Raw genomic sequence first — 15,033 nt, forward strand, 5'->3', positions numbered from 1 at the left:
TCCAATGAACACCCAGGACTGGTCTCCTTTAGGATGGACTGGTTGGAGATAGCTGAATGCAAAGACAGTCAAGGGAAGAAGGAATGGGATCAGGAACAGAAGTTAAATGGTTAGTTCTGGAGGAGAGGAAGAGCAGATGAGTGAGCAGAGCTAGAGCCCCTCATGGGCTGAGCCCAGGAGGCGGGGAGAGGTGACTGAGAATGTTTCTAAGTCATTCCCACTGTGGCTGAAGGAGAGAAGTGGGGCAGCACTAACTGGCTATGAGAACAGGGAAGAGAGGGAGGTGACGATTTGCTTGCTGATGAGCCCAACAAGATGGGAGAGAGGAAGAGAAAAGGACGATAGAGTGTGATGAGAGTGAATTTTCTGATTTTAAGATCATTAAAGCAATTCTCTGGTTGTCTGTCTGTGGCCATGGCCGTTGTTTCTAGAAAGTTAAGCTAATTTAAGTCAGTGTATATGAATACAGCTCCAGGAGTTGGTGATGGACAGGGAACCCTGGCGTGCTGCATGCAGTCCATGGGGTCGCAAAGAGTCAGACACGACTAAGTGACTGAACTGAACTGAACTGTTATGACTACATGAGAGAGCAAGGCCTGGGAGTGCCTGGTGATCCCTCTGTAGGGATTGAAAGAGAAGGAGATGGGAGATGAAGCCCATTGTAGAAGCACAAGACCTTGAAAAATGAATGCCAAGTAGGGGAAGGAGGAAGAAGAAAGTATGGAGGAGTCATCTCTGTGCACCAGGAAACCCAAGTCGGCAGATGGCATCAGTCAATGAGCTCAAAAATAGCTGTTGGCCTCTCAGTCCCGACCAAGTCCCCAAACTCTTCATGCCTCAGTTTTGTCATCAATGTTTATCTCTTGCACACCAAACTATTAACACTGGTTATCTCCAGATGTTGGCATTAGAGCACCTTCTCATCATTTCTTCTTTCTGCTTTTTCTTGTTTTCCAGGTCATTTTATGAGACTATATGTGTGAAAGGGCTTCAGACTGTGTAAGATGTTTTGTCATCCAAACAACATTACTAGTCAATATTACTAGTATTAAAAGAAAACACCTTTCCAGGAATATTTGCTCCATTGTTCCACAGGCTCCCTGCTCCATCATTCTTAGATTAAAATTTACACCATTAGAATCTCAAATGTTAGGCCATGTGAGACTAAGTAGCCTTTCCAGGAGGCTATCATTAAAGCAAATATATTATCTAGGGGTGCCTAGTTCTTTCCAATTAAAGATGTATATACTAACAATTTTGCTTAGTCTCTGTCCTCACTGGGTCTTTCCAGTTAACGGATATAATTTAAGACTGTTTACCTCATGGAGCCATCAAAATATACTGTCATATTTTCCAGACTCTCAAAAGCACTCAAAGGCAATGTTAAAAGAATTGGTGATAACATAATATTATTCATTACCGTGCAATGTGTTTTCTTTCCCTAGAATGATATGTGCAACTTTAATAGTAATCTAAGGTAATATTTTACCCCTCAAATGCCAATCTACCAGTGGGAAATTCTGGCTCTAGGACAAGTGAGGGAGATATTCTGAGTCAGTCCCCTGACTTCCCTGAAACAAAGGGACATTTCTTTATGCCAATCTTATCTGTATGTAGGCTTCTAGAACACTGCCAACAAATGATTTCTTAGATTCCTGACAAAAGCACTCCTCAAAAATAACCAACCTTTGGGCTTAAAGCAGAGGCATCATATCCACCACTGAGGCAGCAAAGTCGGTTTGACTTGGAACTATGGGACCTCGTACTTACAGCTTCCCCATTGGATACCTTATTCAAGTCTCAGTAACCCTGCTGACTCTGCTTGCCCTCCTGGTCATCTGGAAATCCAGTATCCATTGTCCAGTCTTCCCTACCAAACCCTACTCTCTGGAAAGGCTCTCGAACTGGTTTACACTAAGTATCAGCGACTGAGAGATTACCGGGAGCAAATTACACCTTGGCAGATTCACAGAGCCCTGTCTCTTAATGGTTCCATTTTCGCACATTTCCTTTTGTAACAGAAGCATAACTGATAGACCAGAAGGCATTATAAAGAATGTAAAAGGAGCTGTCCTGCCGGGCTAGCACTCAGCATCCCGGATTGCAGCAGCGCTTTGCTGTGAAGATCTGGCAGGTGAAAGGAGCTTTAATGCTCTAAGTCAAAGGATCTCAGAGCCTGAAGCCCCATTATCCTTAAGTGCTACATGGCAAGGGGAAGAACTATTGACTTCTCTATAACAGGCTTTAATAAAAAAGAAAGAAAGAACTTTACAGGGAAGAACTGCATGAGACTGAAGAGTGAGAGACTCAATATCCTGACACCTCGGATTTAACTGTAACTCTGGCGATCAGCTCCCCATGGCACAGGAGAGCTGGTGCTGACGGATTTCCCACCACTCCTGAATCTGTAACACACAGACCACCAAACCATCCATGCATAAGACTTGCCCTACTTCTTAGTTACTTTCTGCCATTCCCCTTACTGAACGCTTTTCTTGTTTAAATGTTGGGTTCAATTGTTCATTTTTCTTGTAGGCAGAAAACAAATTCTTCATGAAATGGCTCAGAAAACTCTTTACCCATAACTATACAAATGGAGGGAAATATTAAATTAAGCAATAGAGTAGTATACCTTATACTGACTAAATAATAGCTGGCTGTGCATTAGTGTACTTGTTTTAAGGTGTTCTTTTGATCTATTATGAAAATAAAAGGGCAGGAAGCTGCACAGATGATGTGCTACAGTGCAACTAATTATTGGGAGTCGAGTTCACAAGCACAATGCCTTCTAAAGGCAAGGCCAGAATAAATGTTTCATGGTGAAGGCATTTATAAATAGAGAATGTGCTTCAGGAAGCCACCTGATACAAGGGCAGGTCATCTGCAAATGGTTTATATACATGCCGCTGGGAGAGCCTCAGACAAGGATCTTAGAATAAAATCCAACCAAAACTCTGTGCTGGCAAGGGCAATAGAAAATAACCCATCTGAATGCCTCAAAGATACAGCAAGGCAAGTTAGTGTACTTAGATCTTGCATTATCTAAATTCTGGTTTTGAGTAGCAGTTTATAGTTTTTAGAAGGCTCATAATAGCCAGATGAAATATAATTTCACAAAAGATATAAAAAGTCTAACACTTTTAAACATCTTTATAATTTTGCATGATTATAAAAATAATATATACAGTTGTGAAATTGTTAAAATCAAAAGCTATAATCTTGCCATGTCTAGAAATGGCAACTATTAACCACTTGGGATAAGTTCTGGATCTTTTCCTGAAAATATCTAATATGTTACATATCTATTTATAACATATTTAATAATACATAATTATTAATAAATAACATAATATGTTCAACAATACTGAACAATATTCAAAAATAATGCCTATTAGTTTTTAGGGATACATCAGTGAGTAAAACCAACAAAATTCTTACCTTTACTGAGCTCACATTCTAGTGAGAGAAGACAGATGGTAAACAATACAAAAAACATATAAATAAATTCTATGTGAGAAGGTATTAAAATTATGGGGAAAAAGTAGAGCAGGATAAAAGGGATTAGAAATACAAGGGTGCCAGACCTTACTAATAGATAATATTTGAATAATGACCATAAAAACTAAGGATGTGATCCATGCGGATATTGAAGGAAGAGTATTTCAGCAGAGGAGTAGTCAGTCCAAAAGCCCTGAGGTAACTCTGTGGGTGGTATGTTCTAGGAATAACAAGGAGACCAGTGTGGCTGGAGAAGTGTGAATGAGGTCTGGGGATAGATAATGAAGCAACACGTTGTGTAAGGCATTGTAAGGCTCTGAAAGAACTGTGGATTTGGATTTTACTCTAGTGAAATGAGACCGTGAAGAGTTTGTGAGCAGAGTTGTGATACAACATACTTAAAAACTTTAAACCTCTGGCTAATGTATTAAGAACAGGGTGTGGAAGGAAAGAGTGGAAGCCAGGCAGTAGATTACGAAGTTATATCCATGAAATAGTTCAGAGATGATGGTGGCCTGGATCTGGGTGGTAGCAGCTGAGTATTGAGAAGTGTTCCAACTTTGGATAAATTTTACAGGTAGAGCCAGTTGCACTTCCTAAAGAGTTAGATGTGCAACATAGGAGAATCATGAGTATAACATTTTTGGCTGGCACCAGGAAGGACTGAGTTGCCTTAATAAAGATAGGGAAACAGAAAAGCAAGCTTGGCAGAAAAAAGATTGTGAGTTCTGTTCTGGACATGTTAGGTTTGAGGTGTCTTTTAGAAAATATGCCCACATATATTATTCTATATATACTTTTAAACATTATTCTAAACTTACTTCTCTATGTTTGCTTGAATTCTTGTGGACATTTTTCCATATCAGGACATACCGATTATTTCACGGGATACTTTGTATAGACTCAAGTTTAGTCTTTATTATGCTGTGGTAGGCAGGATCCTAAAGATGGCTGCTAAGATTCACACGTGCCCACTCTCCATTTTGTACAGATCTGGTATAATCCCCATTCCTCAAGTATGGGTGGGCAGGACCTGTTAATATGACAGGACTGTCACTTCCCGGATTAGGTCATGTTATAAGGCAAAGGTGATGGCACAGCCATCTCTGAGAGTACACAGTCACTCTTGATATTATGTGAGCCTCTATGAGAGCCAAATGGAGTTCCTCCTCTTGGCTTTGAAGTAAGCTGCCATATTGTGAGAGGGCCATGTGGCTTATACCTGAGGGCAAGCTCAGGGAGCTATGAGAGACTTTCGGTCAGCAGTCAGTAAGAAAATGGGAACCTCAGTCTGCAACTGTAAGGAACCCAATTCTGCCAACAACCTGAACAGGCTTTGAAAAGAATGCCAAGACCAAGTGAGAATGCCACTGGCCAGCTCCTGCTTTCTACCCCATGAGACCCTAGCAGAGAAACCAATGATGCCATGCCAGAAACCGTGAGATAATAAACAGATGTTTGCCTTAAGCTTCTACATTTGTAGTGATTTGTTACACAGCAAAAGAAAATTAACATACATGATATTCCTGTCAATGTCTTTAAAAAGCCAAGCATGAATACCCCCACCATGGAGCAAATGACTGATTAGAATACAAAACCCACTAGCATAATAGCCCATGAAAATGAGTGTTTCTTGAGTCACTATAAGTAAATATAATCAGTTATATTTAATAGGTTTTTTCTGTTTTTCGAGAATCGCAGAACCTTGTAATAGAACAAACATACAGTAATCTTCATAAGACTACAGAATTTAAACGCCAGAAATTTGATTCTGGCTTGGTAACTATCTTATATAACCATTCTGTCATAATTTTCCACACATAAATCAAAGAATTTGGCCCTAAAACCAAGCTCGCTATCAAGCCCAGCAGGCACCACTCTTAGGAGTCAACTCAAACAGGCAGGCAGGAGGCAAGTAATCACTGTGCCTTGTTGGCTAAGCCGCTCTGTTCACCACAAGGAGGGGACTCCATTAAATATTTAAAACAATCACAAGGAGAACACGCAGCAGGTGGACAACGATGATTACTTGCCCACAGCCCTCACAGCAAGTGCCTGACAGCACCTGCGAGGAGGTTTACATCACATTTATGACATCCCTTTGTAGATTCTATCAAAAAGAGGACTGATAGTTTCACAACCGAGATTTCAAAATAGTGAAGACAAAGAGGGCTTCCCAAGTGGCACTAGTGGTGAAGAATCCACTTGCCAAGCAGGAGACCTGGGTTCGATCCCTGGCTTGGGAAGATGCCCTGGAGGAGGGCATGGCGACCCACTCCAGTATTCTTGCCTGGAGAATGCCATGGACAGAGGAGCCTGGCAGGCTACAGTCTGTGGGGTTGCAAAGAGTCAGACGTGACTAAAGCAACTTACCACATACACAGGGAAGGCAAAGAAGTTAGAAATACAGTTTCTACTTCAACAGCACAGCTAAGGCAAACCTTGATGGAATAAATTCTCTGATTAGCCACTGGATTTTTGTTGTATGTTTTAAAGATTGGTGGGTTGCTCTGACCTGGACAGTAGCCAGATCCCCAAATCTGATCGTCTCTTATGTGCATAGGTGGGCTTCCCTGGTTGCTCCGTGGTAGAGTCTGCCTGCAATGCAGGAGATGCAGATTTGTTCCCTGGGTCGGGAGGATCTCCTGGAGAAGGAAATGGGAACCCACTCCAATATTCTTGTCTGGGGAATCCCATGGACAGAGGAGCCTGGAAGGCTACAGATCATGGGGTCACAAAAGAGTCGGACATGACTTAGCAACTAAACAACAACAATGTGCATAGGTAGCCTGGCCCCTGGAAAACTGGCCAGCCACTCTTGTGAAGAGCCAGCCTCCCTCCTGTGTGGGAGGATAGGGTGAACATCCCCGCACGGGCCACAGAGCATGTGTCCAGCTTTGTCCATCTCTGTAGCTAACACATGCTATTGTTCTTCTCTGGCCAGCCAGGTAAAGACCTGGCTTTCTTGAAGACCTACAAATCATCAGATTATTGCCACCATCTCTTCTTGAATGCCCATGAACAATCATGCTTTATTCCTCTCTTTAGCTAGAGACTTTCCTCTTCTTCCCCACTGTGACTCTGGAGGAAGAGGCCATTCACGTTGGTTTGTCCATGATTAAGATCTACTCATCTGTGGTTGCGTGTAAAGATGTTCTCATTTAGAGAAAGCACCTACCTCCAGCACTCCCTCAGAACCAAAATCCTAGTCCTCAGCCAGATTAAAATCTTCACCTGACATTTAAATATTTATATAGTTATAGGAGTATAACCATAAGCATGATTTATAAAACATTTATATCGAATTGTATATGCTACAATATGTATAAAAGTAGTATGCCTAAGCCTACCCAGCTGGTGACTGGGGCAGATGGGACAAAAAGGTTGGTCTGCTGGCCACAAGTTCACATCTCTGTGGAGAGAGAAATGACAGAGTGGCAACCCTGCTTTCCAGGCAGCCCCTGAGTAGCTGGTCCCCCGGAGAGGCCACCTAGGGAGAGAGGAGGGAACTAGGGACCACAAGGTCCACAGGCTGTTCTGCGCCCTGTCTCAAGGAAGCTGTGTGGGCTCAGGCAAGTCACTTCAGCTCTCTGAGCCTCTGCTTCTTCACTTGTAAATTAAAGAAATCTCTAATATTTATATGAACTGCAAGTTGATGTATCTACAGTATGAAATGCCAGAAATAAGGCCAATCCACTAGGGAAGCTCTATTCCAGTTCACTACTAATGATTGGGGTCCTTATTCATGTTCAGTGAAGAGAATCCAAATGGCCAGGATTACCCAGTGAGCCACTGAGAAAAGTAGGATAGATACCAGTGCTCAGAATAGACTTATGTTGAGAAAATCTGTAAGAAAAAAATAGGAAATGCTTTGCAAAGGATTCCCCATGAAACTTCTCTGCAAATTATCATTTTTGTTAACCAGCTTCAAATTATTTGGGGAAGTCAGTAATGTAGAGAATAGAAAAGCACATGCTTTCTCCAGTGGAGATACCTGCTGGAGATAATCCATTAATCCTATATTAAAAAAATGATTTCCTTATATTCTACCACTGATAAACAATGACTTATTGTAATTATTGGGAAAAACTATGGACCCATGTACCAGACTTAAGAAGAGAGGACTCAAACTTTTGCAAGAAGAGAGCACAGTTCTAAAAGGTACCCTCTACCTCTAAGATAATCCTAGAACTACCTTTAGTGAAAGGGTGAAACAATTCCATTTTGCCTTAGTATTTTTTTTACCTTGGGGAAAATACTATGTTAACGAAAGAAATTACCTGAATTGATGGTCTTTATGTTATGATCTATACCATCTTACATCAGGCTTTGAAAGGAGAAGGTTCATGCCTCTTAGCCTCTTGGGGGAGAGCACTGTGGCTCTGTTTCATTCATCATTAACACAAGCAGTTGACACCGATCAGTGAAGCAAAATATTCTTGAAAAGGGAGGAAGCCTAAGCAGATAAATAATTCTCTTTTCCTGGTATGATACATAACACAGACACCGTAACACACATACATTTGTAGGACAAATCTATTTAGGCAGAGTTTGCACTCTCTTTCACCTCTATCTGCATTGATTAATTCTTTCCAATTTTCCTCCTCCACATGAGAAAGGAAACATAAGGAATTTTAAATTTCAGGACCACTCAAAGAGAACATGTAGAAATCATGATATATTGCCAGATTTGCATTTAAAATTGGTATTAGTTGTGCGGCAGGTCGAAAGCCTTTTAGGGGGAAGGCCAAGAAACAATGGTGGCCTAGGTACTTGCTTTATTTTATCATAGGAAAGAAAGTGATTTCACAAAATGGTCACTACTTAACCTACCACAGTTTACTGTCTTCAGACATCATTGCCTCTAACTACTGGATCAGAGCATGAAATTTTTATGTTCAATCCCATAGAACTAACTGTTGCATCTCTGCCCAAGAGCCCAAATTGTTCTTTTTTGTAAATGAGCGAGCAGGCTGTCTTATATTGGAATGGGCTGTAAGTGTGGAGGAAAATGTAAATTGACTGTAAATCGCTAATCAGGAAGAGATGTGATGAGTCTGCCTTGTAGACATAAGGATATGGGATATTCAGGCTCACTGTATGGTATTAGCAAGAAGTATTCTTGAGATACTAATTATTTTTTGCTACATATGCTATTTTTCAAAAGGAAAAAGGGCAATGATTGGGCAAGAGCTTTTTATTCTCCTGTTAAAGGTGGAGATAGCCTGAGACTGAGCAGGTCACTCTCCCAGGTACAGATGCTAGAAGAGCTCTTGCACGTGTGTACCTGGAGGTATGGACAGGAATGGCCAAGAATGTAGTTATGCATATAACATTATGCAAATGTCCATCAGCACGATAGTGGATGAAGCGACACATTCATGCAGTGGAACACTTACCAGCACTGAAAACAAATGAACAAATTACAAGTGCGCTTGATTCAGGAATTTATACTGAATTTGAAACAGCAAGCCACAGAAGAAGACATCCAGCATAATTCAATTCGTATAAAGTTCAGAGATGTGCAAAACATGTAATAACATGTAAAAAATGTAATATATAAAACCTACATGATGAAACTATTGTTGTTTAGTTGCTAAGTCGTGTGCAACTCTTTTGCAACCCCATGGACTGTAGCTTGCCAAGCTCCTCTGTCCATGGGATTTCTCAGGCACGATTACTGGAGTGGGTTGCCATTTCCTTCTCCAGGGGATCTTCCCAACCCCAGAGATTGAACTCATGTCTCCTGCATTGGCAGGCAGATTTTTATCAAAAAGCCACTGGGCAGCCCCAATGAAACTATATATAAAAGCAAAAAATTGTTAAATTCAAATTAGGATAATGGTTTACCTCTGTGTGGGAAATAAAGGAGATTGAATTAAGGAAGATCAATACAAGGATTCAGAAGTGATGATCAAGTTCTTTCTCTTAAATTGGGTAGTGGGCATTTACTCTATCATGTTTTATTGGGAAGCTTCATCATGTTTTATTATACTTTTGCATATGCCTTATGAACCAACTTTTTAAATGGTGTAAATATGTTGACCCTTTTTGCTTCCCCAGAATTTGACTTTTGGTCCAAAGCTAACAGCAGAATAATAGCAATCCATACCAAACCTGGCACTATAATTTGGGGTAAGAATCAACCATCATCTCTTAACTATCCAATATAATATATTGACTTTGTAACGAATGGGCAATTAACTGTTTTTTTCCTATAGTGAGCCTTTCAGTTTGTTCAGTACTACTGATGTTAATAATAGAATACTGAGATCATTTCTTCATAAAACTGCGTGTTTACAAATCTATTGTTCAGCATTCTGAAATCAAGAAGGAAAGAAGCACAGCAAAAGGCAAAACTTTATAACATCAGTCCTAACCCAATCATAATGTTAACACATATATTGACACTATAAATCATTTCTGCTTTGCTACTCACAGAACCAAGGTTGGTGGTGTTTTTCTTTACAGAAGTAGACCTAAAGAAGTTCTCGATTGTCTACTCTCCCAAGGATGGTATCTCAAAGCTCAGAAATAATGTATCAGAGCTGAAGCTAGCCAGAGGGTGGTTAGCATTGGGGTGGCTAAGGGAGCACAATGGAGACACCCAACACAGACAGGGAGCTCACGGAAGGATGTCCAAGATACAGGCATCGCAGCTAGATGCTGGAGAATAAATAGAAAATACATAGTAGATGTGACCTGGGGGAAGAGAATTCTAGGCAGCTACAGAAACATACATTTCAGGAATTTAAACTTTCCATGCCAGGTTCAGTCACTCAGTCACGTCCGACTCGTTGTGACCCCGTGGACTGTAGCCTGTCAGGCTTCTCTGTCCATGGGATTTCCAGGCGAAAAGACTGGAGTGGGTTACCAGGGATCGAACCCACATCTGCTGCTCCTGCACTGAAAGGCAGATTCTTTACCACTGTGCCACCTGGGAAGCCCAGGAAGAGATCTGCAAAGATCTGAATGAAGTTATCAATTTGACCTGCAGTCCAACCTCCCCACCATTGTTGCATCCCACCCTAGACACTGGAGACAGCACAGGGCAGGATCCAGAGGCTGGGCTTTGGAGTCTGAGCTGCTGCTGCTGCTGCTGCTGCTGCTGTTGCTGCTAAGTCGCTTCAGTCATGTCCGACTCTGTGCGACCCCATAGACGGCTCCCCCGTTCCTGGGATTGTCCAGGCAAGAACACTGGAGTGGTTTGCCATTTCCTTCTCCAATGCATGGAAGTGAAAAGTGAAAGTGGAGTCTGAGAAACCAGGACTAACTCTCACTTCCAATTAAATGTTCAGTTATCATTAGCAATCTAGCCTCTGTTCTTCAGCCAGTGTGATCTTTCTAAAGCATACCTCCTTCTTCTCCCTCATTGACTACTTGACTACTGATTCCCCTTGCTCATGATAAATACTCAAACTTCTTAACACGTCTGTCAAAGCCTCTGGATGATCTGGCCCCTGCTTTCTCCTCCCGCCTCATCTCCCCGGCCCTCCAGCTATGTTAACTCATCTCTGTTCCCAGACTCCTCATGCTCTCAGTCTTGCCTGGAACACGTAACTCATCACCATCGTCACCATAATACTCCTGCTACTATTCAGACCTTAGCTTGGTAACCTAGTAATTTAATCTCCTAATTTATTGAATACACACCACACACACACACACGTGGAGGCATTTTATGAGTTCATGTAAATTTATCTATATGATACTCTATACTACCTTAGAATTAAACTTCTGCCAAGTCAGAATCTACATTGTCTTAATATATTCTGCACATCAGCACAATGCATGCCTACATAATTAACATTAAACAGTAACAGAAGCCAACGTACCATTCCTTGGGAGCAATCTTTTAAAATATGGTAGCTGTTCTAATATCTATTGGGAAATACTTATGTTACATACACATTTTTATTACTAACCATTTCATTGTTTAACATAAACTATGATTAATATAAAATGTGCCTGAATATATTTAATTGCATGGGTTTGACTACATGTTTAATATAAAATGTTCCTCATAGTGAAAGAGCACCAGGCTAGAGAGTTAAGAGTGTCTTTGTAGTTATGTGTGTAACAGTGAAACACTGAATCCGAATGTCCATCAACACCATAATGGATTTTAAAAATGATGCTGATTCATACAGTGGAATACTTAGCAGCAGTGAAAATAAATGAATGAATTACACACACATGTAACTCAGGAACATACACTGAATGAAAAAGCAAGACACAGAAGAATACATACAGTATAATTCAACTATATAAAGTTCAGAGGTGTGTAAAATGCATTGTGGAAACTATATAGCCATTTTGCCACAAATCAGGGTAGAGAAAGGAAGATTTCCTGTCAAACACAGCATTTATACTCAGTTGTGTCTGACTCTTTGCAACCCCATTGATTTTACAGCCCATGGAATTCTCCAGACCAGAATACTAGAGTAGGTAGCCTTTCCCTTCTCCAGGAGATCTTCCCAACCCAGGAATCGAACCAGGGTCTCCTGCATTGCAGGGGGATTCTTTACCAGCTGAGCCACAAGGGAAGTCCAAGAATACTGGAGTGGGTATCCTATCCCTTCTCCAGCAGATCTTCCCCACCCAGGAATCGAACCAGGGTCTCCTGCATTGCAGGGGGATTCTTTACCAGCTGAGCCACAAGGGAAGCCTGTCAGTCAGCAGTAGGCGATGCGGAAAGTCAGATCACAGGGGAAAGATTCAGAAGAACTGCCAGTCCGCTCAGGAGTTGCTGTGGATTTGCATGATGTTCCTTTGGGGCTCTGGCCAGCAATGCATCCACAGGGTGACAACAGAACCTTAAAACTGCAACCAGAGGCCTCCTCTTACCTCGGCATCAAAGCGGGGATCCTGGTAGGCATCACTGATGTTCACTGGAAGGCCCGTGGAAGCCACTAGCTCGGCAACACTGTTATTTATTAGCCAGTCAGAGTACGATGATTTCTCCATGCTTTCTTTGAAACTATCAGAACACCAAGGCAGGCAGAAAGAAAAGAGAAAAACATCAGTTTACCCGAAAGCTAACCTGTAAAAGCACTCCTGTAGTAGGACTATCCATCGTCATTAAGAAGGGGCATGTGGCCTTAGTCACAGAACAATAGCAAGGTAATTAGCAGCAGCTACGTCAAAATGACTTACCTGCTATCTTGTAAAATAATCAGCTCTATGGGTAGAAATGATAGATTCTTTAAGATCTAGAGGACAACTCTAGGTTTTATTTAGTCCCCAAAGCAGGCAGAGGTAGAACAGATAATCCAGAAATGACCAAAATTGACAATAAGATGTCAATGCCACGGCATAATAAATTACACTCACCCTCCTAAGCCCACACCTCTTAACAGAGCAGACTAGATGCTTAATAGTAGGGAAAATGAAACCCAAGAGTGAGGAAGAATTCAGAAATAAATTGAAAATTTACAGAAGTTTAAGTGTAGCAAAAGAGCATGTCTAGACTCCATCTTAGTGTTCTGTAGCCATTTTTTGTAGTGTCAGAGTATATTTCTTAACAAAAATACATTTCCTACTTACAAAATCTTACTGAGAAATGTTTTAACCCTACCCTTGACATTAATAATTTAAAATATATCCATGTATGATTTTAACAAGGAATTTTATGTTAAATGATTTTGTTAACGTTCCTCTGTGCCCCTTTCACTACAAAGGTCAAATTCACATAAATGCCATAAGAATTAGTAAGGTTCCCCACTTCATCCCTCCCTTCCATCATTTCTTCCTCCTGTACCTACTGAGCACTGCCCAGTGCTGCAGAAATACAAACTGGAGTACTGTTCAAATTAGCAACATCAAGGAAGATTTCCTGGAGGATGTTAGGTTTATGGCGTGGCCAGTAATAATTGAAATTATGTAAATGAATGTAAGTGTACAGGGAAATGCTTTTCAAACTACATTCTGTGGAACCCTGGGTTCCTGAAGATGTTAATGAATGTAGTATAGTAAGAATAATAACTCTATTGACTTTTTAATCAAAGCTGCAGTGTACATAAGAAAAACACTAAGTTCTGTACATAGAAAGTGAAAGTGAAGTCGCTCAGTCGTGTCCGACTCTTTGCGACCCCATGGCCTGTAGCCTACCAGGCTCCTCCATCCATGGGATTTTCCAGGCAAGAGTACCGGAGTGGGGTGCCATTTCCTTGTCCAAGAGATCTTCCTGACCCAGGGATTGAACCTGGGTCTCCCGCATTGTAGGGAGACGCTTTACCATCTGAGCCAGTCATTGTTATTATGCAATAATGTGTCTGTGTGGAATTTGTGCTGTACTGGGAATGCCAGGAACTGGCATGGAGCATCCACTGGATATGTAAATGAGAGGGAAGCACAGACATTATTTACCACCATTAATACATCTCATCTGTAATGACCGTTGGTCTGCGTCTGATAAGTTCAACATGGATTTGTGATGCTTGTTATTCAGTCCTTATTGCATATTAAATGTTACTTGTACATAAACTTATTCCTTATGGATCTCCAGCTGAAAATGAAAGCATTAATAAAAAACAGAGGTGAATTTCTCTGGTGGTGGCTAAATCAAAGAGGTAAAAAGACTGAGGACTTCAAAGAGAAGACAAGCTCTTTATTTTCTCAAACAAGCAAAAGAACAACAAAAAAAGTCCATGTTTCCATGAGAAGTGAAATTTCACATTGTGCTGCAATGAAAGCAGAAAACAGGAAGAAACATGAAAAGGGACCTGATATAAGGATCCAATTTAATGAAGTCATTTGTCAGTTTACAAAAGGGTGTGGCTGAATGCTGATCATTTCTTGCAGAGATTCATCAATCAGTTGATTCATTCTGTGCTGCTGGTGTACCATATTTTTTTTTTTCCATCTTCTGTGATGAAACAGTGTAGAAAGTGCTGACCTACTGTGTGGTGAGAAGAGTTGTGGTAGGACCCTGGGGATGAGCTAGGGAAGGAAATGAGAAAGATATGCAGGGGTTGGGGGAGGCTAAGCAGGGATCTGAGAACAGAGGAAGGTCGGTTGGGGCCATAATCAATCTAAGGGCTTCCCTGACGGTTCAGATGGTAAAGAATCTGCCTGCAATGCAAGACTGAAAGTGAAACTGTCAGTCACTCAGTCGTGTCTGACTCTTTGCAACTCCATGGACTGTAGCCCATCAGGCTCCTCTGTCCATGAAATTCTCCAGGCAGGAATATTGGAGTGGGTTGCCATTTCCTTCTCCAGGGGATCTTCCCAACCCAGGGGTTGAACCTGTGTCTCCTGCATTGCAGGATGACTCTTTCCCATCTGAGCCACCAGGGAGTCCAGCAATGCAAGGGACTGGGGTTTGATCCTTGGGTTGGGAAGATACCCTTGAGTAGGACATGGCAACCCACTCCAATATTCTTGTCTAGAGAATTCCATGGACAGAGGAGCCTGGTGGGTCGCAAACAGTTGGACATGACTAAGTCACTAACACTTTCACAATCAATCTAAGGAGATTCACTGCAGTTTGGAAACACATCAAAAATTTGATTCCTCCGTAGGCTGTGAGTGCAG

General features: G+C 41.4%; 1 protein-coding gene across 1 annotated transcript in view; it reads right to left on the bottom strand.

Annotated features, from left to right (window-relative positions):
• PDE11A (phosphodiesterase 11A) overlaps nucleotides 1–15,033 on the bottom strand; it is a 418,022-nt gene that overhangs the window by 195,604 nt on the left and 207,385 nt on the right. Inside the window, exon 6 of the mRNA XM_040227701.1 lies at nucleotides 12,346–12,478. Coding sequence (XP_040083635.1) covers nucleotides 12,346–12,478 — 133 coding nt within the window. The remainder of the gene's footprint in view (nucleotides 1–12,345; nucleotides 12,479–15,033) is intronic.

Source organism: Oryx dammah, unplaced genomic scaffold (assembly GCF_014754425.2).
Source record: "Oryx dammah isolate SB20612 unplaced genomic scaffold, SCBI_Odam_1.1 HiC_scaffold_27, whole genome shotgun sequence".
NCBI classification, from domain to species: Eukaryota; Metazoa; Chordata; class Mammalia; order Artiodactyla; family Bovidae; genus Oryx; species Oryx dammah.